Here is a 24916-nt window from a genome sequence, read left to right as displayed (position 1 = left end):
AGATATTTTGAAGATGCAGTATCAAATTTATAGAAAGCTCAAGTAAATATTTTTCTTGCTTGTGTTTACAGACAGCTCTGTTCCTTAAGGATGTTGTGGGTTGTCCTGTCAAAATGATGTATATGTAATCTTTTTTGTTACATGTGTCCAATCTTGTTTAGCAGGCCTCTTTATAGTTGAAATGAAAAGTGCTTGGGAAAGGAACAGCTTATAAAAGGAAGAGACAAGAGTTATTGCTTTCCATGGAGTATATAGTAATATTTTGTTTTCCTAGCATATAGTCCTAAATGTGGTCTAGGAATGAGGAGGAGCATGAATGTAAGCGATAGAGTAAAAGTTACATAAAGGTACATAGAATAGGGAGTACATGTTCTGTAGATAATTTTGATTGAAATATTTGCCTGTGATTGGTCACATCTGTTTTTCTTTATTTCTGAACTGCCTTACAAACCTTGTAGTGGTTTTCTTTTTCAAATTTCAGCTGAATTTCAGAGAGATGGGAAAGAGTTGCATACCTTTGAAGTTCTGGGCAGAGGGCTATTCCTACATAGATGGGACAAATAGTAGAGCTCTTAAGTTTCTTCAAAAGAATGTTCTGATTGAACTGAGCAGGCGTCACAGAAGTGGCTTGTGCTGGTGCTGGTAAATCTTAGTCTTAACATGTCTGCAGAGCTGCTCAAGGTCTACTGCAATTCTTGGGATTTGATTCATTCTAAAAGCATTTTGGAGGGAGAACCTTTGCACCTCACAGATCTTCAAAGTAGAAGGCAGCAGTTACCAAAAGCTATTGCTTCCTGAATGAATTCTTACTTGTGTGTTGCTTGTGTTCATAATGATCAAGTGTTTTTCCCATCTGATGGGTATTTGGTTGCTGAGTGTAGTAACTCTGGTTGGAATCTTGTATGCAGCAAGTTGTGACCTTTCTTACTACTTCTTGGAGTGAGTTTGGGAGAAGAGGAGCTCTCTATGGAGCCTGAAATAAAGGGGCTGTTACTGCTGGCAGTGCTTCTAGCTGTCAAGTTTCGACTGTGCAGGCTAGGTGTGAAATTGCAGGGCTTAACAATAGCAGAAGATGTAGCTTTTGTTCTGTAGAGTTAGTAAATATTTTATCTGAAATGTTTCTTCCTTAAAGCACTGCAACAAGTGCATAGAATGACAAGCAATACTGATCTTGAAAAGCTCTGATGTGAGTTCAAAACTCATTTGTAAGGAAGGAAATATTTAACTACCTAGCCATCAACAAAATAAATCTAAAAGGTGTGTGATAAATAAATCATAATGCAATCTCCTAGCTAATTACCAAATGCAGAAAATGGATTTTGAAATACCTAATGAAACAAGGATAGGAGTAAGTTCTGTCCTGAATAAAATATTTTATCTTTATCCTCAACTTCTAGCATCTAAAATTACTTTTGAGTGTTTTGAAACAACTTTTTAACTTCAAATGGATTTGCAGCTTTTTTTTTAGTTGAATTTTTAAAAAGGAAATTAAGATTTTTGGCAAGATGACTTGTGTTTCAAACTCTTGCAGTGATGTCTCTTGTGACTCTTTTGGTGGAGAATGCTCATATTTTTCAAGCTGTATATATGCTTATGTACTTTGAATTCAAGTCTAATAGTAAAAATTCTGATGTTCTAGCTGTAAAAGCTCTCAAAAATTACTTAAATTTCAGCTCGTTAAAGCTAAAACAGTAGTAGTGCACTTCTAAGGAAATAAATGCATGGAAATTGAGTCATATGAAACCATAGTTATAGAATTCTGCTTAATGCGTCTTTCCATCAGGTTTTGTTGTTGTTGTTTTTTTATTTATTGTGACCCTACTGAGGATAGTGAAAAGGGTATTACATTATAAGTCTCTAGCATGGTTGAGAAAATCTTAATGACCTTTGTCATATATGCCTATATTATTAGGCAAAGGACTTCTCATTTTTCAGACAAATTTCTCATGCTGCCTGCAGCTCCCTAGAGTGATACTTCCACCTCGTGTTGGGAAAATGGAGAATATTCTGTCTGTAGAGTGCATTATCTCATTTATTCAGGCAGACTAAAGCTGGCATTAATCACTAAATATGTGTGTTAAGGACCAAGCTGGAGAAGTACATTTATAGTATGTTACAGTATAGTTATAATATGTTATAGTATAATATAGTATAGTATGTTAGTTATTCTCTTTGGGCCAGGTCAGTACATGATCAAATGGAATGTGATTTACTTGGTTTAGGTTTTGAAAACCGCTCTTACATTCTTTCTGTGCTAACATTGATTTAGTAGGTGAAATCCAGATGGAAAATAAATGATCGATTGAGACAAAATTGAATACAATAATTAATTCAAAATCTAGGACTGTCTGGTCTACCACTGAGCAGACTGTATCGGCTGTTTGTTGTATAAATGGTGCTGTCCTGTACAAAATACGAAGATGGAAAGTGTAAACCATCAGTTTACTGGCTTGCTGAATGGAGAATAGACTGTGGTGTCATTAGTACTCTTGAAAATTTATTTATGCCAAATAAACCCTAATTTGGATTACTGACAGTACAAAGTTGTTTTATTGCTGTAAAAATAGGATTTGACTGTTCTGCCGAGAACAGAACACAATCTTGACTTGGCATTTGCAACATTAAATCTTGCTCTCATTGCTTCTCTCCACTGGTCCTGTTGTCAAGACAAAATTAAGTGTTAAAATTGTAGCCTCCCTTATGTGTTTGTCCAAACTCAGAAAAGAGCAAGTAATCTAAACAACTTTTCTATTATTTGTTACAGTGTACTTTGAACAAAGTGCTACAATGTTATACTACTCTCATCCTCAGCACTTCTATTTCTGTACTTTCCTTTAGCGTTCCAGGGGATTTATAACCGCAACTCAAATTCCCCTTGGGCTGGAACCTGGCACAGAAGCTCTCATTATAAGTGAACTTTGTTTTGCAAAATTAAAAGCAAAGCATCCATCAAGAGGCTTTCTTAAACATAGAGGAAAGAAAAAAAAAAGTTCATGGTTGCAGATCAATTTTATTCCTGCTGCAGGAAAAATCCAACTGACATTGGAAATCCCAAAGGTGTGGGTGTGCAATCAATAATGATGGCAGATTCAATGGAATGTTTCTATTGCATTTAGAAAACTTTAAATTAAAGTCTTAATTCCTTAAAGTGCTGAAAATTCATTGCTGAAGTAAAAGCTGCAGCTGCAAACTGCCTAACAAAAGTACAGTGATAGTTGTGAACTTGTTCCCAGTGTCTGAGCAGCAGAGAATAAGGTGATGGTTGGGTGGTTATGTGCTTCAGCTGAAGAGGACCTGTAGGTCCTCAGCTCCCTGGAAAAGGTTATCACCATGTTGAACTACCTACCCAGTGGTTGGTTGTTTAATTTTTATTTTTCTTTAAACAATAGCCCCCCTTTTTTTTCCTGTAGGAATTGAGACCTTATGTAATTTTGTAAAAAGCAGAAAGTGCGTTGTAAGCCACAAGCCATTTTCAGATATGGAAGGTGGAACAATGTAATTTGTTTAAACATGAAATAGCCAAGATGAGGTCTGAGAAACTTTATAACAGTGACTGGATAGAGGAGAGATCTCACATTAACTGTCCCATTAATTGTAGGGGGGGCAGTAGAATGTAATCTTACCCCTCCATGAGTTGCAGCTGGGATTAATTACTAGAGATTAAGAACATCTGTAACTAATGAGAACAAGTGCCATAAAAGGGTGTACCAAGAAGAGGAGTCAGATGGCTGCGGTAAGGATCCAGAGGAGTCACTGCTCAGAGGAGCTGCTCCATGAGAAGCATTAAGAAGGTATGAAGTTTAGAGGCTATGGGATCCTTGCAGCTTAATGATAATAGAACTGTTGCCGTGCACTGCTCTAATATATAGGGCAACAATTAATGATGTCATTTTAGGAAAGCCTGATGAAGGTCAGTTTCATTGTTATTGGATTTGACAAGCCTTTTGGCATCTGCAAACATCCAGCCCAGTCATAGCATGTATCATCTCTCACACATTTGCAGAAAGTGAAGTTGGGATGAGAAGAGCTGGGATTTTGATTTTTGTGGTGTTAGGAAGGGGCAAAGTATGCTAATGTGCAGGAAACTCTGGGTTTTAGTCTTGTGGATTTGAAATAAGTATTCTTTAAACCTGATACATAAATAACCCATGCTTTCACTGGGATACTTTAGCATCCCAAAGCACTTAACAAACTGTCCTGTGTTTGGGGACACTTCACTTGTTTCTTCACACAGAAAGAAATACTGAGGCTTGTCATTCTTTAGGGGTACATCTAATCTTTATGATTACCCCTTGATGTATATTTGATACAATATAAAAAAGGCATTGGACCTGTGCTGGGAAGCTTACAAGTGAAATCACAGATGTGGAGGTATGAAGCCTAGGCTGCCACAAATTTTCCTCTGCTTAATTGCTTTATTGGACTTGTGCCTACATAGAATACCAGGTCTGAAAGTCACTGTTAGGCAGGACAGAGGACATGTGATTTATGCTGGCAGCTGAGGATTTGCATAGAAAGAAGCAAGTCTGACCTTCTGGGCTCTTAAGGAGAGGCTTTAGGAGGAATGAGGCAGTTTCTTACAGTGGAAGAAGTAAGGTTCTAGGCTCAAGTCCAGAATATAAATTAATGAAAAATAATGTCAGAAAGGAGAAACTGGAATAAAGTGTTTAGAAGCAAGAATGGGAATAGGAAGGTTTGGATCAGGAAATAAATACCATTTTCACTTGAAAATGCACAGGGAAAGTAGTAGCTAAAGCTGCAGAATTTAGAATTCTTTCCAAAGTGTAGTCTCAACTGAGACAGTAAACTGCTGCTGAATCCATGCTTATGAGCTTTAGATTCCTCCAGCTTCTGTTCTGAAAGGGGGAAAAGATTACTTAAAAGTTTGAGTATAATGGAGAAGGATATTTACATGGTGTATTTTCTTCTAATTCTGCTTATGGTAGGGGATTTAAAAGAAATTGTCTTTTGTGAGTGGAGCAGGAATGGTGAGAAGGAGCAGAATTGTAAGATACATGGTTCTCTGAAGGAAATTTGAAATTATTTGTCCCAAACTTGTTAAATTTCATTAATAATTTTCACAAGATAATTTTTTTTTTATTTGATTGCCCTCCCTCACAGTTGCCCTTCTTGAACTTTGTTTTGGAGTTTTGTATTTTGCTACTCATTAACAAAATGAATTCCTGACTCAATGAACAGTCAATTGATGGACTTCAGTTTACGATTATATACCATAATTAATATAATGCCAAGTACAAAAGTAGAGTCTAAAAGGCCTAAAAGTGGTGGTGGTGCAGGGAGGATTTTTGGTTGCTTTGGGATGACTCTTTAGAAAGCTGAGCCATATTGGTGCATTTGCAGTGACAATCTCATGTTGGTATTGACTTACGAGCAAAATGAGCTGGCTCTTATCGCTTGGTGTTGGGATTGCTCCTGTACTGTGTGGGTATTTTGAGTACTTATTACTCTGCTGAGATTGAGGTGGTATGACTCTTTGTGTGATTGAGCATGCTGGTATCACTTGTTAGTACAAACGTGGTGATAAATGGAGCTCTTGGTTTCAGTGTCATAAACATAACTCTGTACCTTGCGGAAAATGCTGACCCTGACTGGATAGGAACTTGCTTTCTGTCATGGATGCATTTACTATGGCGCTTGTAAAATGTACAGCCTTTAACTATACTGAAAATCTGACCGTATAGCTGAACTTCTGGTCAGGATTATACTCAAAATACTGTATCCTGTGGAAGAGCATGAGGTATACTCTGAAATGCTTGTATGCAATTTGTCACACTTGTTTGGTTCAGTACTGGCAGCCCTCTCTACCATAAATACATAGCCTTCTATGAAACACATTATAAATCCACAAACACTAATTTGCCAGGTCACAGCAGTCCATAGCATTTGGGTTAAACTGCATTGCAAGGTCAGTAGTCATGCAGTGTGATCAGAACAGGGGATTGTATGTTTCTCAGTTTCTGTGAGAATTCCTATAGGATTTTGATCTTTATCATTTGCTGAGTTCATACAAAGCTTTTCAGCTTCCTTAAGAGTTCATTGAAACTGTTGGCAGGGACAGAGTGAGCTATCTTGAAATCTCATGTCTTTAACTTCATTTTGGAAGGATGAGTGTTGCCTCTGCTTGAGTTTATTTGTTCAGCTCTGAGATGGTGTTAAAATATGACAGAAAAATTGCCACTAAGCCTTAATGGTGCTCCTAGTCAAGTACTCATCAAGGAATTGTATGAAGTGCTTGCTTGTTGAGGGCAGGGACTGTCTTTGAAGAGCTAAGACCGCTTTTCTTAGTTATATATTCTTAGGCTCTGTGCCATAACCTAACTTTCTGTAATAATACCTGTTGAAGTTTGTGCTCCAGTGGTTCTAGTGAGGAATGGAAACTCATTCCCAATTTAAGAGGCTGTACAAACCCTAAATAATCGAAAGAATATTGTACAGTAATATCTGCTGATGTTTCTGAACTGTTGATACACCTTCCTGCATCCCAGATGCTCCTGAGGGAGTGTCAAAGCAGAAGCAATCTGTGTACAGTCCTTCTGCCACCACTGCAGCTCCAGAGGATTATTATAGAACCTGCAAGCCAATAACTTCCACAGTTGTGAGCATCTCATTCCCCTACTTGTCTGTCATGGATCCTTAAGAATGAAAAAAGGAGATGTAACTGGTGCCTCATTCTTGAAATGATAGAGTAAAAAGAAGGGTTAAGACAAAGTTATTGGACTCAACCTTAGCATAGTTACAAACCTCCTCAGAAGATAATTTCCTGGATTTTTTTTTGATTGCTATAGATGACTGTGCTGCCAGAACTGTAGATATGGTAAATGTTGATTACCAAGCTTGCAGCAGGTCCAGTGAATTGAATTCGGCAGATGTAACTAAAAAAGCAATGGACACACTAACACAAGAAAAAAGCTATTGTAAAGACAGTTTGTAATCTTCTTAATGACACCTGTCAGTGTTTGAGCCTTAAATATTACTCATGGATATGTATATGAGAACCCAGAGTTTCATCTACTGTTAACTATTTCACATTTTCATTAGTGAATCTCAGTACCATGCACACTTATTCACTGACCTCAGTGATTAGACAGACATGCTGAAGTCTGATAAACTGATATTTACAAGACTACTTTCAACAGCTCCCTGTATCATAGGTATGATGTGTCATACACAATAATATATTGTGATAAGATATCAGTGAACTGAGAACTGGAGTTACTCTGTAGAAAACATTTCTAACTTTATTTTAGCAACTAGGAAATCTCAAGACTGAAAAGTTTCTTGCAAAAGAGTTCTTGAAAAAATTAAAATTGGGGATTGCCTGACATGCCCATGCTTCACTTTAGACTATTTTCCTTTTTAACATTAAATTGAGGGAAAAAAAATTGTAAATATTTTTTTTGTTTGGGAAAAATTCTCAAAACCATACAAGAAATGTATGCTAATTACAGTTAAAATATGCTGTGTTATGATTAAGTGGTTTTGAGTAATGAAAAAAAAATCCTCAAAAATTCTGGTCGTTTCTGTTAGATATTCAGCATGTTCTGTAGAAGCAGTAGTCTTGTATTGAGCATTTTTCTTCTGTAGTATTCCAGTAGCAACTGTTAAAAGTTTTGAATTTGAGGAAAATTGGGGATGGCAAACAGCGTCTCAGCCATGGTGGTCTGTAATGAGCTCTTTTTTTTCACAGATGGATTTGTTAATACTAGCTTAGGTACAAGGCTGACCTTCAACTAAGATAAATCTTTGTTTCGGAGTAAGTGTTGTTGGTGATATCCACCATACTGGAACACTGTATTGCTGGTGAACACCAAGCAGTAGAAGTTCATATGTGAGGAAGAAAAAGCCATAATGCCACCACTCACTTTGGGTAGCATTTTGCATCCTCTTTGTATTTATGTAGATGACAACAACTGTAACCCAAAGGAGCACTACTTATCATGGGCTGTCATTGGGAGAAGCTGCTGAGCAGGTTTGTCTCTTAGGAAATTGAGAGTGCTGACTATTCTGAAGAAGGGAAGACAAAGCTTTTCTTGCGGGCATTTCTATAGTCCCTGGAAGTTGGATTGTCTCCTTGAGCAGCATATAGCTAGTATGTGCAGATAGGTCTTACTTGTTTTAAGAAATTAAAGTAATTTTATTGCTGTAAACCAGAAAGTACAGGCACAGGATTCATTTTCAAGACCTCTTCTAGTTTAGGAGTTCCATAGTTGTGGTTCAGAATGCTTCCAAGGCACACATTGGTGCCTCGTATCTTACATGTCCGCATGTTTTATATGAAAAATAAATCTTCTGATCTGGTATACTGCTGTAGCCTCTCCTTCCTATTTTCTTTTCTCTCTGTGGCAGTGATGGGTAGGAAAGAAGTGTCGATTCACATATTGCCAGTTGGTTTAGAAACTTACTCAAATACATACTTTGTATTCAACTTGTTCCTCTTACCCAGAATTATTTACATGTTCTTAAAATCTGGACCACATTATTTAGTTGAAGTGAGGAGATAGTTGAATCTTGATGTTGATTACTGGCTCCTGGGATTATTTTTTTAATTGGATTAAGGCAATTTACTACTTTCCCATCTGTACCATGTGGTAAACACTTTCTTTCCTTTCTGTGATGGCTACTACAAGGCATGACTTAATGTTTGAACTCTCCACTGACCAAAGGTGGGCACTGTTGATATTGTGTGTTTTTAAACAAGGCAAAATAGGTCAATAGCCTAGGTAAAACTTGCATAGTCATGGATGGCAGAAATCCAGGGTCTGACCCTGGCCCCATCACAGTAGACCTGTACACTTCACCTGGTGGTCTCTTTTTTCCCTGCTGTAAAACATCTGAAAAGTAAGGTGGTACTTTGTTTTCATGTCCATTTGGTTGAAAAAAATGGAGAATGGATGAAAATGTGAGCTACTTGTGCAAAGGATGGAATTTGACAAGTGTGTTACTTTTCATAATGTGCAAATTGAGGAAAAAGAGAAAGTAGCCAATGCTGTTGAGGTAACCTCTCAGTCACAGGGTTTGGAGAGAATGAAACTAAATACTGCAGCTTTAGGACCATGAGCCCCTTTTCTTCCTAACTTAAAATAATAACGTTTTGCAAGCTGTTGATGTACCAGCTGTACTTCTGTAACATTCCAGCTGTGTATGTTAGTACACATTTTCAGATAGTTCAGGCTACAAACCCAGTCATGTTTTCAAAGTGCACAAAAGCTTCATTTCCTAATGACTGCTAAGTTTGTCATTGTACTCTTCACTGTACTAGCATTGCAAAGAAAATTAGGCTTTTTTTAGGGGAGCCCTCTAGCTATGCCTAGTGTTTACTCTTCTGTAACTTAAAAAAAAAATGTAAGTTGGGTGGAAGAAGATGGTGGGGTTTTTTTCCTGTGATTGTTTGAAACTGAAAAAGCAACTACACTTTTATAGCTCCACATGTAATAAAAATATTGTGTGTGTAAAGTTAGTTCAGCTGCAAATCTTTTTAACTCTGTTCATATCCTTCCAGCAGTAACATTGCAGACTCTTTACAGGATCAAGAAGGTTGGAACATAGAAATGCAAAACCTGGGAGGGTAGCCCAGTAGTTTTTCAGGAATGGTTAGTTTGGCATATTACACTTGGAGGCATAATTGGATGTATTGAGTATGTAGGGGAAAACTCCACAGTCAATGGACCTGCATAGCTTAGAAGATTGTAAACCAGTTTGCTTTGTTTTCCTTTGAAACAAATGACATTTCAGAATCTAGTCTTGATAAAACAAAGAGAAGGTTTTTTCCCAAAAATTCCAGTTGATGGTGGGTCTGCTGCTATCCTTGATAAATGGAAATTTTAATGTGTTACCGCATTATGTGTTTTGGAAATAGTAATTTAGAAATTGTGCTTCACTGGTTTTCAGGCAGTTAAGAAATTCAGACCCTTGTAACTTCATGTGCTGTTGTGAAAAGTCTTTTTTTTTTCTTTTTTATGGTGTATTTTTTTAAGTTTCTCCTTTCTGTGTTTCGACTGCAAACAAATCTCCCAGCTATTTCTTTCTCATCAGCTAAAGTGAGCTCCTTGTGTCCTTACTGGCTGGCATATTCTCTAGTCCTGTAACCATTTTTGTGGTTCCTGTCTGAACTTTCTGCAATTTACCTCCTCTTGCTATTCTGTTCTGCAGGGCCCTAGCTTAGAAACACAGATGGTGGATGATGAAACTGAGCCTACAAGTGAAGAATTGCCTCCTCATCTGCGGGAAGAGCCTCCTGAAGGTACAGTGCTGGCACTCAATGTAAACTCTTTGCAATCAATTGAAGAAAACGTTCTGGCCAAGAAGTCTGATTTATCTGTCTGACTTGTACTGGCCTGTTTTCTGAGAGGGGTAAAGCTTTGTCAGAGCTGACAGTTTAGCCAACCTCCCAGCCAGAGGTCTAGCCAGCCCCTAAGCCTTTTTTTGCATTCAAAGGAAGGCTTTACCCACTGAGGTGCAGACACAGTTCTGCATTCTCTTTAACAATATGGCTTCTGATTAAAACTGTCCTGCTTGATCATCCTGTCGTCAGGCTTAGGAATAAAATGCTTCCTCTACTGTCTTATTTGTGATGTTTTGTGTCTTCATTAGGGGAGACTTCCTAAGCAGTCCTCTTTTCTCTCTTTACCTCTCTCTGCAGCATCCTGCTATTGAAATTGTCCCCAGCAGAGACTTGTCAAAGTTAGGTATTCTAGTGATTTTGTTTCTTTTCACGGTCTCTCTTGGAAGCCAGTTTAGCCATCTGAGGAGGAGGCAATGAGATGCTGTCCGTCAGCAGGAGGCTCAAAGATGCCAATTTTAAATAAAAACCTTGTTTGCAATGACGTGCCCTGGATTTATACAGGGAACAGATTTTTTTGCCCAATGTGCAAAAGTCACAGACATTGAATATATGCAGCAAAATAGGTGTTGCTTGCTTTTGAATAGAAGCTGCTAACATTGCTGCAAGTGATAATACATCCTGAGCTTTGCCTTCAGTTCATTGGCTTCTAAAACACAATCACTCATAATCACTGTGGATGGCTTAAACAACCCAGAGAGTGCTGAGATTCTTATTAGCAACTTACTGTTAAAATACCATGACATGTCTCTGGGAAACATAAATGTGTTTTATATTTTTCCTTTAAGAGAAAAAGATGCTGATACAGCATTTATACTGACAGCCATTCTTAAAGGGAATATGAGCCAAGTGGATGGTTTTAGGAAGTTGCTGCTCCCATCCCTTCTTGTTGAGCATTCTGTTAAAGTTTTCTTATTAAGTTGTAATTTCTCCTTCTGCCATTTCATATACTTTGTGTTGATAATTCCAGTATATAGAGGTAAGTGGAAGGTAGGTTTCTTCTGCAGCTCTTATAAAGCCAGAAGGAAATAAATGTGGAGAATGTTGTGATTATTCTATAAATACTTGGAGGATATAATATTAATATTCCCTTCCTCTCCTTACTTTGTAAGCAATGCTAAGTCAGCATGTAATGACAGTTCATTGAAGTAAGAATTCTGGTCACTAGCTGAAGCTGATGATTACACGAGCCTGGAGACTATATCCTGGAATGTAAAATCCATCAGTTTATCAGGAATAGGCATAGATTTTGGACTGTGGCTTTTACTTGTATAATCAAAAGAGGTTTTTTCAATGTGTCTCAGTATTTTTCAAACTAACTTTTTAAAACGAAAGTTCTTCTGCCTGCAACCCTGCTGGTTTGAATGACAGTGAAATATGTTGGTGTTAATAGTCTACTTCTGTGACTTATTGGATGGTCTGGGAGAAGTATGTGGTCTGGATATACCCACTTTGCTGGTGTGAGGAAAAAGAACTGTAGCAGTTGAGCTGATTTGATTGAGCAGTGATACAGTAGATAAAGTCTGAGCTCAGTATGTACCTTTTGAATTTACAATGACCTCAAGGGTAGCAAAATAGGAGGGATGTTGAGAGCACAACTGAAACTAGAGTCTGCTAGGCAGAAGAAGTGGAAAATTTGTCCTGAAGGAGAGCAATCAGGATTATGCTGAATTTATAGCTGACTTTGGATATTGGTGGAGTTGAGTAACAGAAGTGTTCCTTAGAAGCTGCTGTCTACCAACACAGACCTACCAGAATCACTGTAAAGAACATGTAGTTGCAGCAATCATTGCAAATACCTCATGGAAAAAAACAACTCTGAAGTCCTTTGACTTAAATACCATTCAGAGTACTATCTTATCTTTGCTGCTCTTCAGATTTCTTGTTTCTTCTGACAGCACTTTCCTAGTTAAATCAGATGCTTTGCAATACGTAAAACAATGTTGTTGTGACTACTGCAGTCTTGTTTCCTGGGATCTATGAATTGGAGACCATGTCTGCTTGCCTTCTGGTAATGAGTGCCTAAGGGATGGAAGGTTCTCCAGAGTCTCTCTCTCTAGGACTAAACCATTTTTTCCCCAGATGGCATCATAGTAACTTCATTTCCCATCTTGCACAGCATATCTACTGCCCTTCTGAAAGGAGGGGAATTGGAAGCACTGTTCTATGTACATATTGCAATAAAATAAAAGTTTTCCCTTCATGGATTGTCATATTTTTAAACAGTGCAGCATAATGGCCTTCTACAAATAATGGGACAATTTTACACATCCACCATGTGCATAACTAAATGGAGTAGGTGTCTATGTGGGTAACAGCTGGTATGGAATAGCAGACGTTGGTCCCAAGTGCAGTGTGGCAGCCTGGCAGCGTTTGAGGCAAGAGAAATGCCAAGACAGAGGCTGGTATTTGTGTGTCACCTGAATCTGATTGTTTTGCTGCTATTAACTTTTTTTTGGTTTGTGTATTTCCCTAAGTTAGCAGAGTAAATGAGTTAGAAGTGCAGCTCCTGCCGGAACCCGCGCATGGCATTAGATGCCGCAAGGGGCTTTTCGAAAGCTCGGTGGCGAGGTTGCGTTCCCAGGGCGGCGCTGCCGCGCGGTGCCCGCCGTGAGGAGCGGCCGCGCGGGGGCGCTGCAGGCCCGGCCATGCCCGAGCCCGCGCTCCGGGCAGCGCTCGCACGGCCCCGCCGCCCGCAGAAAGGGCTCAAAGCTATTCGCTCCTCTCCCCGAGCTGCTGTGCGGTGTTACGGGGAAAGCTCCCACACTCTGCCGCAGGAGGGCTGTTTATGCCCTAATGATAATTTACCTCTTGACATTGTGATCCATCTGCCAAATTCACGGGGGTTTTTTATTCTCCCTTCATCTTTAGTATCACTATGATCCTTGTGACATACTTTTTTTTATCCCCTCATTTGAAAGGCAGGCACAGGGGAGCAGTAGCAATTAGCATCTGGAGTGCTGGTGTGCTTAGCACGTTACAGAGCAGGCTGTGTAGGGCTGGTTTGCCATCAGCAGCCGGTGAAGGGCAGTGGGCTCTGCAGGGGAGCGCACTGCTCTAAATGGTATGAACTGCTTCCTTCTTTGCAAGAAATTCACCATGGCTTATCTGTGCTGCTACACGTCTGAGCTACTTTCATGTAGATTTTGTGTGATCTTGAATGTTAAATGGAAATGTGATTGCAGTGAGAGAACTAGATTTAGTCACTCAAGTACAGCCATACCTAGGTGTATCTGTTGTTTCTTTATTCTCCACTTCAGAGTTCTGTTGCTGATCATTTAATACAGTGCAGTGTTAATTGATATGATCACTTCACTTTTCTGTCCTTTTCCATTGAATTAATCAAGAAAAGTGGTAGCAATGAAATTTGGTGGTGATTAAATCTTCTGTGACATTCTCCATTAGGTTATCTCAGTATATTCTTTGCTGCATATATCTCCCATTTATTACACTAATTTTTGTGGGAAAAGTAGTTTTATTCTGTCAAACTGCTAAAAACGATGCATTTCAGGAGTGTCTGTTTGTTGATACTGGGGCATGGCTGTAGTTTGTTTTGCCTTGCATTACTAAGTAGTGCTGCATATACTGAAGCTCATTTCAAGGTGGCATGGTCTAGTTGCAAAGCTATGCCACTGATTAACAGTGATAGTCCCTGTTGGGAGTATACAAACTAGTGCTTTCTTCCATGGCCTTTAAGTACTAAGCATGAAGATTTTATCAACCTACTATGATCAGTTTGGCAATAAGCCTGAGTCTTGTGTCTGAACTGTCTGCTACCTCTTCTGTAGTTTTCAGACCCAGCAGAGATGTTCCTTCTTTGTTGCAGATTGGGCCTTGTGGAGTAAAGTTTTATTAAAAGCAATGGGTCTTAGCAGCTCTGCAGTATATAACAGATCTTGGGAAATTTCCTTTCCAAATAACTGTGGTGTTCTTAATTCAAATTGTTTTACACTTGCTGTGGGTAAAGAATACACAGAGATAGTTACTGTAAATCAGATGATTTGCAGGAGTTTAGAACCTAGTATCTTGTGTGAGCCTTATAATCTGCCTCCGTGGAGGCATGTAGTCTTTGCTGTTTTATATCTTCTGCAGGATAAATCTATATTGCATGCTTGTGTAGGAAGCTTTAGGACTCCTTATCCACAGTTTGAGAATCTCCAATCCAAAGAATCTGGGAGTTTTGTGGATTGCTCATTCAGAATTGAGTTTTGAGACCAGCATTTGACCTAGATCTGTATGGATCGAACTAAAATCAAGTACAGTTGTGTTTCGGTTGAGGTACTACCATCCATTTGAAATGTCTGAAATTAATTAAACTATTAACATCATTTTGGTGTATTCACTTATAAGAATATGACAGTTTATTGAAACCAGCAGATGCCAGAGGAACATGCCTTTTCAGGTCAAAATGTCTGCTGCAACAATTGCCATACCAATATTTAAATGCTGCAAACTTTATCTGTTCTGTTTTGCATTTTCTTATTGCAAGTTATATTTAGCGTGTCTGTCTCCCAACGGCCCATATCCAAAGAACCACAAAGAAATGACCTTGGAAAATGAGGCAGTTAATAGCAGTTCAATTTCCTTTCAAGTATCAAGCTTTCTGCTAAATTCTGTTGCCTTTTCTTGTGTAAAGTAACTTAACAAAGTTGCCTGTGTGCCTTAGTGTAGTGTACTACATACCTAGGTAGGTATGTGTGTATGTAGTCTACCAGACCAGTGTCTTGAAGTTCTGTGAAGCTGGCAGATGCAGAGCTGTGGTATCTGCTAAGCCCTCCTCTACTTTCCTGAGTCAAACCTCTCTCTTCAGTGTGCTGCCTCATAACGTCCCACAATCAAATCCTTCTACAGAGGACCTCTTTAAATGATCTGCTTTTTTTGTCTAATTGCCAGTCAGCCTGGATTGACCTCTGCAGTTCTGTGGTCATGTAACAAAAGCAAAAGATTGGGAAAGGGACAACTATAATCTATCCCAGCAGTGTGGCCTGGCAGACAGGAGGGCCAACAATGCCCTGGGGTGCATCAGGAACAGCATCACCAACCAGGCGAGGGAGGGGATTGCCCCACTCTGTTCTGGCACAGCCCAAGTCCTGTGTGCAGTTTGGGCACCATAGTGTAAGAAAGACATTTAACTATTAGAGAGCACCCAAAGAAGGGTCATGAGAATGATGAAGGGCCTGGAGGGAAGCCATATGAGGGGAGGCTGAGGTCTCTTGGTTCCTTCAGCTTGGAGAAGAGAAGACTGAGGGGAGACGTCATCACAGGCTGCAACTTTATTGTGAGAGGAAGAGGAGGGGCAGACACTGAGTCAGGGGAAGTTTGCCTTGGGTATGGAAAAGGTGCTTCCCCCAGGGCATGGCTGGGCACTGGAACAGGCTCCCCAGAGAACTGGTCCCAGCACCAAGCCTGACAGAGTTCAAGAAGTGTCTGAACAGTGCTCTCAGGCACATGGTGTGATTCTTGGGGTTGTCCTGTGCAGGGCCAGAAGTTGGACTTTGATCTTTGTGTCCCTTCCAACTCAGGATATTCTATGATTCTTAACTCTACTGTTGACTTAGTCTGTGGCTCTAGTCAAGTAGTTTGGCCTTCCTTGAACCACAGTATTATTTGTGTATGAAATAGAAATCATTGTTCTTCTTTATAGATGAGGATGGTGAAAAAGCAAACTGTAAGTTTTTGGGCTTTTATAGGTGGAAGATACTTGAAAATTGAATCAGAAATTGTGATCGTAATGTATAAATAATACAACACTTTGCCTGATACATAACTTGTCAATTTCTCTCTTTTTCTTTTTTTTTTTTTTGGTCTTTTTGAGTCCTCAAAAAGGTGATTGGACTTGTCAGATAACCTTAAACAGAAAAGCAGGTTTCTTAAAAAGCAGAAAAAGAAATGAGCAGTGAGGCTGTCTGTTCTTTAGAACTGGGACTTTATGTACCTGGTGTGTCCTCTCATCTGTAAAAGCATTTCCTGAGCTACTTCTGTAAATGCCCTGAGGCTGAAGAGCAGCATTTCAGTATCATCTGTCTCTAAGGCACGATTCCTTGCAGCCATGCTCTTCTGTTGGCCAAACCAGTTCTTGTTTCTGCAAAAGAAATGACCTGTAGTGTCAGCTCGGTCTTGTGCACAAAGTCTGGCTTAGTATTTCTGTTAGATTATAAAACACTTTCATATCCATCAAAAGTTCTAATGTGTTTCTATTAAATTTATCATCATTGTTTCAGTAAAGCTGAGGCTCTTCTTTAAATTCTCCATTGGCTATATTGGCTTACTCCTGCTTTGTTTAATTTAGTTCTCTGGGGGAAATTGACAATCTGAAATGTGATTAATAAACAGTGTCTGTGTGTACCCCTTTCTCCCTCTCTCAGCCCCCACCCATCTGTATTCCTGTTGGTGTATGCTTGTTGCTGACAACAGGCATCTTCCATTCAGCAGCTATGTTACATTGTCTTCTACAAACAGCATGAAAGCTATTTAAATTGTTTTTATTCCACTTCTCCCTATGTCCTACCCTTTCCTCTCCACTATTTTCATATGTTTTAATAAGAGGTTCCTTTGACAGCTCAGCATCCCTTTTTTCTAGCCTACTCCATGCCCTGCATATCATTCTGTCACTAAGTGTTGTATGTATGTGCAGCATACACTGTTAAGGGCAGCATAAATAGCCTCCAAGTGCCTGGTGGATTGCAGAAGAAAGGTTCTCATAACTTAAGTGTGGGAAACCTTTTATCAGTGGATCTTGTTAATACAATGATGTTGTGAAGTGTGTTGTGAGTAGCCATCTGGTTTTCCCTGAGGGTCTTTACCCACTGGATGGGGCAACAGTAGTTTTACCATTTGTCTGGGGACAGTAGCTGAAAAAAAAGTGTGAGATCCAAATGAAAAGATACTTCAGTGTAAAAGGTCAACGGGAGACCTCTGTCAGAAGATGTATCTTGGTCAATTACTAGTGAATGCATTTTTTTCTAGCAATAGAGGTGTCTACTGTGTATCTTACTACCTGGCTGAAGTGGCAGACATTTGTCACTGTTTTTATACTGGTTAGAGATATATGAAATGGTGTGAAAGAATATATGTTCTTTTACTATGTATTTTTTATTTAGGGGGGCAAATACATTAACATTAAGATGCAGACAATTGTTCTTAAATAGATGATGTGGTTTAACCCAAGTCAGCAGCCAAGGCCCACGCAGCTGCTCACTCACTCACCCATCACTGGGCTTGCAGAGGGAATCGGAAGGATAAAAGTTAGAAAACTCATGGGTTGAGATAAAGACAGTTTAATAGGGAAAACAAAAGCTGTGCATGCTAGCACAGCAAAAAAAGGAATTAATTTACTGCTTCCCGTGGGCAGACAGATGCTCACCCATCCCCAGGAGAGCAGGGCCTTGGGAAGACAAACATCATAGCTCCAAACATCCCCCACTTCCTTCTTCTTCCCTGCATTTTATATGCTGAGCATGATGCCATTTGGTCTGGAATATCCCTTTGGTCTGCTGGGGTCACCTGTCCTGGCTGTGTCCTCTCAACCTCCCATGCATCCCCAGTCCCCTCACCACTGTGGCAGTATGAAAACCAAAAAATACTTTGGCTTTTCTGTGTAATCCCTGCTCAGCAATAATAAAAACATCTCTATATTATCATCACTGTGTTCAGCACAAATCAAGAACATAGCCCCATACCAGCTGCTGTGAAGAAAATTAACTCTACCCCAGCCAAAAGCAGCACAATCAATCTTTCAGGCTTGTAGTTATCAGTCCTGTTTGGAAGCTGAAAAAGGAAGCAGTTCTTGCTCGTTCCTAATGGACTAAAAAGAGTCAAGTAAGTCTTGCTTTTATATATAGCTACAGTCTGAAGTACTAAATAAGAATGAGCAATGCAGTAAATCCAGGTCAGGAGTGAAATTGAATCAATATATCAGTGTGTTAACAATGATGATATCTTGAACTGCTAAACTATCAGAGTATTATAGCAGGCAATTAAATCATAAGGTCGGTACATGAGGCTGTTAATTCTCCTCAGAACCAAGTGAAATGCCCAGTTAACATTTCATAAACATCTGTAGTCTCAGCCTGGCTTGCCTGCTTTGATTTCAGCTGTTTGTGAACAATTTGAACCACTACTTTGATTACCAGTATGATTGCACAATTGCATCAATCTGGCCTCTTCTGGACTGATCATCTTGGATCACAAAAACCAATCTGATCCCGAGGAATAGGTTTTTTTCAAGGCTGTTTATGAACTTATGAATGAGCTGTTAAGTGAGGGGTCTTGTGTCAGTTTGCTCATCCTCTAGGATAATATTCTTGGAGAAAATAATCTAATTTGAAACTGGGTGGAATTCTAGAGCAATTTTTACAGAAAATGGTCTGGCATTAGTATGGGCATGTGTAATTCTATCTCTTCTTTATTTTGTGAACACACTGAAGACCAATGCATGTTCCTTATTAATGTTTTGGATTATTAAGCTATTGTGATACATTTCTTTGACATATTATGGGGAATCTGTCCTTTTTCTATCTATCTGATACTTGTGTAGTGAGAGAATTTATCTAAGGCTATGTTTTGTCTCCTGTTATGCCCTCTCTCTACCAGTAACATACTACTGGTTTCAAGTTTTGCCCAAAGTGTGTAATATTCTGTAGGATATACCTACTCTAAAAAGTTTAAGTGGCTTTATATTTTTGGATCTTGTATTATGAAAAATGAATGTATTTTTCTAGTTGCCATGCAAAAGGAAGTGAGTATTCTTTATATAAAATATTACATCTGTTTTGCAAATAATGCTAAAAATTTGGCCATGATATTTCTGTGAGTTGTGAGAGGGTCTTAGCATATGGGATTGTTAAATGAGTATATTGCAATATTGTTACAGTTGAACGAACAGATTTATAGTATTGAACTATAACTTACTTTATTTCTTAGCAAATGAGACCTCATTTTTGAAGTGAGGCATTCACCTAATGAATACCAGTTCATCCATTTAAGATTCTAAGGAACGGGCAATGTTGTTGACCTCTACTGTTTCTACCTTTCCAAAACTCAAATTTTACTTAAAGATGTAATCAAAATAATAAAAGTTCTGTCCTGTGCAGAAGTTCAAAGCCAAAACTATTGTTTGTTTCCTTCCTCTTTCCCCATATTCCCAAATTCTCTGGAGATTTGTGCGTGGTAGTGATGTGTTCTGGGTTTTTTGAGTTTTTTTTTTTTTATTTATTAGTTCGTTTTCCCCTAAAAAGGGGAAAGGTTTCCCCTGTATCTCTTGGAAAAAGAAGTGGGATAATTCTAGTTAGTTACATGAACTCATCCTCTTTGGCTGAGCCAGCTGTTCAGGTGTATCTACTATTGGAAAGTGTAATTTTGTAAAAGACCCAGTGCCTCCCACTCACCCCTACAAAAGCCAAAGAACAAACCTCCAAGATTTAATTGCTAGTACAATATGTTAAAGTTAGGGCTCACTTTGGGAAATGCAAATTGAGACTCTACGTTTGGTTTAGTGTTTTTATAGCTTGAGAATGTTACTGTTGTTGCAGTAGTTTGTTCCTAGCATCTTGAGAATTGTTTTTGTTTCTCCAAATATTAGACTCAATTGATCAGGGAAGTGGGTAAATTCTTCCAGTCTATGGATCTTGTACTTTTACATTGAAAAAGGATAAAAAAAACCACATTTACAAAGTTTGATTTTTGTTTCAGAATCTACTTTATTTAGAGAAATCTGTTTTCTGTGATATCTGGAGATGTTTAAAAGATTGTGACTACCTGAACCCAGCTGTAATTAAAAAACAGTTTGGTCGCTGGGTTAAGCTTAACATGTGCTCACACAGCTCCTGAAAGAGATATTTTGCATTCAGCTCTGGCTGCAGGTTACCAGTTTCACCCCAGTGCGTGGCCACGTGTGCTTGGGTGCCAGCACAAAAGCTGCTGAGTGCCCATGGAGATATAATGCCTCTGTCTGGAGGGAGTGTAACTGGAGTGAGTGAACCTTCACATCATTCCCACGATTCAGAGACTGAAGGGTGCCTTGTCCAGCCGAGTCGTACCTGTTATGTGTCTGTGAGCTTGTATGGACCGCAAGGACGGGCTTGGAGTCATGTGTGTGCTGCAGAGCTCCCCTGGCTTCCCCGTTGTTCTAGCGAGGAAGAGATGCAGCCACAGGCATCACTTAAAACCTCTTTTTGATAGCATACAAGAGGTCAGCTCTTGATGTTCGTGTTTCTAGCAACTTCAGTGTGTAGCACAGTGATTAAGATAGTGAGGAAAGCAGAGGGATCTTGGCTTTTACTCCTCCTGGGTCTGATCCAAGTAGCATTAATATGACATGAGACGTTTTGTTGGTATTTGATTAACTGGGAGGCTTGTTCTTGTTTTGTGTGACACATTGTAAGTTAACCACCCGGCATGCCGACATGTGCGATTAAAAACAAACACTTAAAACTAAATTGAGGAGCGGCTGCCAAGCGTGCCGCAGGGAGGGGCTGGCGCAGCCTGCCCTGCACGGCTCCGCTGGGACAGGCTTCACCCGCTGCTCTCCTGAGCTTGCGTCGGCACCTTCCCAGGTCACTGCTGTATTGCCGATATTTGCTCAAACATTTTATTCAGCTGTCTTGCGTAGTTAAAACACTCCCGACCAAATGTGGGAACTGCAAATAGCAACTTAGAGCCGCGTCGCTCAAGCAGCCCGCCCTCGGTGACGGCCGCTGTGTTTGGGGGCTGTCGGCCCCTGCGGGCAGCGCGGTGTGTCTCGGCGCGGAGCGGGAATGCCGAGCGGGCTCGGGCTCGGGCGCTGCCGGGCGGCTCCGTGGCCCAGCAGGGGGCTGCCGAGGGCCGCCCGCCCTCCCCGGGCCTGGCGGCAGCCGCGACGCTGCCGCTTTTATCCCATCGCACGGTTGCACTTGCGGTTTTCCTCAGCATTAATTCCGAAACAGCAAGAATGGGTCTGGGCTTATTGCATAATTAACTAAATAATTTCACAAATGACACTTGGAGAGTTAATAAAGCCTATTTTCCCTTGTCACTGCCTTCTTTATTACAAGACTTTTAACCTCACCTCCTTGTTAGGATCCTTGCCGTGGAAACAATTCCTCGTTTCTCAGTCAGCAGCAGGATGTTTTTAAAGGTAGCGTTACCCAGACAGGGAGCTGGGTTTGTGGGTGCTAAGCATCCAAAGGAGTGAAAGCCGTGGCATGCACAGTAGCTGTTCAAGTCTTGATAACCTTTGGCTTTATTTTCAGACCTGAAATGTGCTTTCACAGTGTTAATGAGAAACCTTCTGCTGATTCAGTGGGCACTTTTCAATTCCGCTTAAAGCAAAATGTGCCCTCTGACCTGTGCACAGATGTGCAGTGCCTGTGAAAACTCACAACTCCTCTTGAGTGGAACTGCTGCCCTATGATTCTGTGGTGTTGGATGGGCTACGAGGGCCCTGGCCAGCGCCTCCTGGAAGGGAGCGTGCTTCGAGAGGTGCGGGAAGGAGACACTCCTACACCTGCCAGGGCACGGGGCTGTGGTTGCTTCAGCACACGGCTCCCGTGGCTGTGACAGGGCTGTTCTGTTCTTGTCAGCTGAATGCTTTTCTTCCAGGTTGTGTGTAGAATTGTTCCTGAAGTAGAGTAGTTCTTTAATTGATTATTGACTCTGTTAGAAAGTATTTTGGTGAAGGGCTAAGCAGACTTTGTATAAAGCTATCTTGTTCTTCTGCAATATCAGTATCTGCTTTCTTTTCATTTGAGGCAAATACCAGGGGAAAAAATACCTTTAAATGTACCTGCTAATTCCCAAGTTGAGATTTTAAGCCTTTTGTGTGTAATGATTTTTTTTTTTTCCTCCCAGAGGAACAAATTTTATGCTTGCAGATCAAGGACTGACTAGATTAGAGGGAAGACAGCAGGAGCAAGTGAACTGCTAGGAGGGGACACACACACACACACACACACACACATACATACACTTTCCTGCTGCTGTCATGAATTACAGCCAAGACCAGAAATCTGTAAAGACACTTAAAGTGTGGAGCAAATAAGAGTGTTTCCAAATAGTTGGAGTCTCCATGACATACCAGCAGTTATTTTAAATGTCCTGTGAATTTATAGTAGCTTCTGGCTAAAAACTATTTTCAGAGTACTAAAGCAGAGTGTTTTTTCACCTGACGACTTCTTACAGTACAAAAAAATTGAGGACTTCAGATGGAGATATAAGGAGGGTTTTGCAAGGATAGCTTGGAAAAAATATTCTGACAGCCTCTCAGAAGGGCCTAGTTGGAGTCCATTAGTAGTCATGGGTTTGATTTGAGATCATGAGAAAGCTTTTAGTTCAGAGAAGCCAACCATCCCCTGCCCTCACTTTGTCCTGAACAGGCTCTTGTTCTCAGATGATCACTTGAGCTACATTGCTTTTCTCTGCCACACTGGAAAATGGAACTGTGAGTAATGAGTTGACAGTAAAGCAAATCTTCAACCTTTCTTGCAGTACCTAGGATATTTTTGGGCCACTACAACTGATAAATAGGGAAAGGGTAGTCTTCGAATTGCACAGCAACTTTTAACTGCAGATTTAGTTCTTTTTGCTAAAACTTGTCAGAATTTTCCTTTCAGATGTCCAGCCCTTCAGATTTTGAAATCCATCTCTTGTTGGGCAACTAGGAGTTTCACAGCCTGAAAGGGTGGGTTTGAGGGGTGTAAGCCTCACCCCATGTATTTTTCCATTTCTGAGAGCTGAGTTTGGAATGGACACTATTTGAGCTTAAAGCTGTCTTCATTGTTACAGGCAGGGCAAGATATCCTACTTTGCTAGAGAAAACAATGTGATGTTAAAAACTAAAGCAATAAATATGTGCACAGCTGAGTGACTTTAGGACAAGGAGGGGGGAAGTACAGGAAGGGAAGAAGGAGGTAAGTAAACTGACTCTGGTGAAGGTCTTGACGTGAACGTAATAATCTTAAATGAGATTTGTCCCCAGCAGACACTGAAGACATCCTGACCTTTTTTAACTCTGATTTATTCATCACGGGAATGGATTTTGTAGCTCATCTACTCTGTGACTGATGGGCAGGAGTAATTTCTCTCTCAATACAGAAGAGTACACTGTGGTAGACTCCATTTGCCACACTGACAGGAGCAGAATGCCATCAGCCACAGAGTTGGCTTAAGAAATATTTTCCTTTTCAGTCTTGCACTCTTAATGTGTGCCTAATATATGTGTAATGGTAGGATGGGGGAAAGGCTACTGAATTGTATGAAAGCTGAGTCATGAATTTCCTCTGCTGTCTGAGATCTGCTCAGATCACAAGTAAAATGAGTATCTATGGCTTTACTTGAAAGAATTCAAAGAGGGGGAAAAAAAAAAAGCAGTGAAGAAAATTTCACACACACTCCCAATCCAACTCATGCTCTTTCTCCTGTAACATAATTTTATGAATCTTTGCTTGCAAATACACCCCTTCTATCTGTAGATTCTTTAATCACCATGATCCCCATATCCTGAATTTGCTTTGCATGACTGTCTTGTCATGTGGATATCATTGAAAGTAGTAGTGGTCAGCCCTTAGAAGAGACAGTTATATATTTTGTTTCAAAATACTGCAGACAGATCATTTTTCACTACTTTTTGTTGTGGGTAGCATTGGGGCAAGAGTGGGAAATACAAGAAATGAGATGGCAAGATAATAACCTGTCAGTCAATACCTGCTAGGTGTCTTTGGAGTGGCAGTAAAATATATTCAGGAGCCCAGCCAGCGTGTCATTCATACAGAGAGAATACTGTGGGGCAGAAAGCTGCAGGACTTGGGGGGGTTTTAAAAAGATTTGCACAGCTGGGCAGCAAGTCATTGTTTCTCTGACATGTTTGGAGTTCTGTTGCTGGCTGATTTGGGACTTGCTTGGGATCTCAGCTTCTTCATTCAGAAGTCTTTAAACTTCTCAATGAAGTGTAAGGCAGGTGTAAAACTGTTGCGCAAAACCTGTGGTATCTGAGGAAATTAGCCTGCTTTTTCTGGAAGGTCCTTGAAGTAGAGATATGTTTATAGTGATTTAAGAAATTGAAATTAATAATAGGTTGCTATTTTTTCCCTTTAATCTTTTTTCAGGGTTACTCTGATCTGGTTGGCTGCAGAACGCAATGAACTAACTTAAGTCACAGTAGGGGCAAATGGGTCAAATAGTCAGCTTGAAACAAAATCTTCATGTTACCTTCCTTGTTTCGAGGGATTTTTCTCTAATGACACATACATTAAATGTAACTAGTAGCCTCTGAAAAGCACTGATCTTATTCTCTTTATCTCGGCAAATCAAAGCTTGTAGCATGTTAATTTCACAAGACCCTGTAAGTCTCAGCTGCATCTTCTGAGGCTGACTGCTCCTTATCAATGTCTGCTGTACTATTATTAAAAATAGAAAACTTTTCCGTACTAGGAAATGAATATAGAAATGCCATCCAGTATACTGGACTTCATACTGAAATTAATGGAGGTCATGTGGGATTTTTTTCTTTTTTTTGTAATTAATCTATAATTATAAGGGAGCTTCCTTTTATCTGTCTAAATAAGCCTTTGCAGAATATGAAAA

General features: G+C 39.9%; 1 protein-coding gene across 1 annotated transcript in view; it reads left to right on the top strand.

The window, feature by feature from the left end:
• Positions 1–24916, top strand: part of LOC115904111 (transmembrane protein 263-like) — a 200049-nt gene that overhangs the window by 3520 nt on the left and 171613 nt on the right. Inside the window, exon 2 of the mRNA XM_030949242.1 lies at positions 10171–10261. Within this exon, the coding sequence (XP_030805102.1) occupies positions 10171–10261 (91 nt within the window). The remainder of the gene's footprint in view (positions 1–10170; positions 10262–24916) is intronic.

The sequence above is a fragment of the Camarhynchus parvulus genome, chromosome 5 (genome assembly GCF_901933205.1).
Source record: "Camarhynchus parvulus chromosome 5, STF_HiC, whole genome shotgun sequence".
Lineage (NCBI taxonomy): Eukaryota > Metazoa > Chordata > Aves > Passeriformes > Thraupidae > Camarhynchus > Camarhynchus parvulus.
This window is presented reverse-complemented; position numbering and strand designations above follow the sequence as displayed.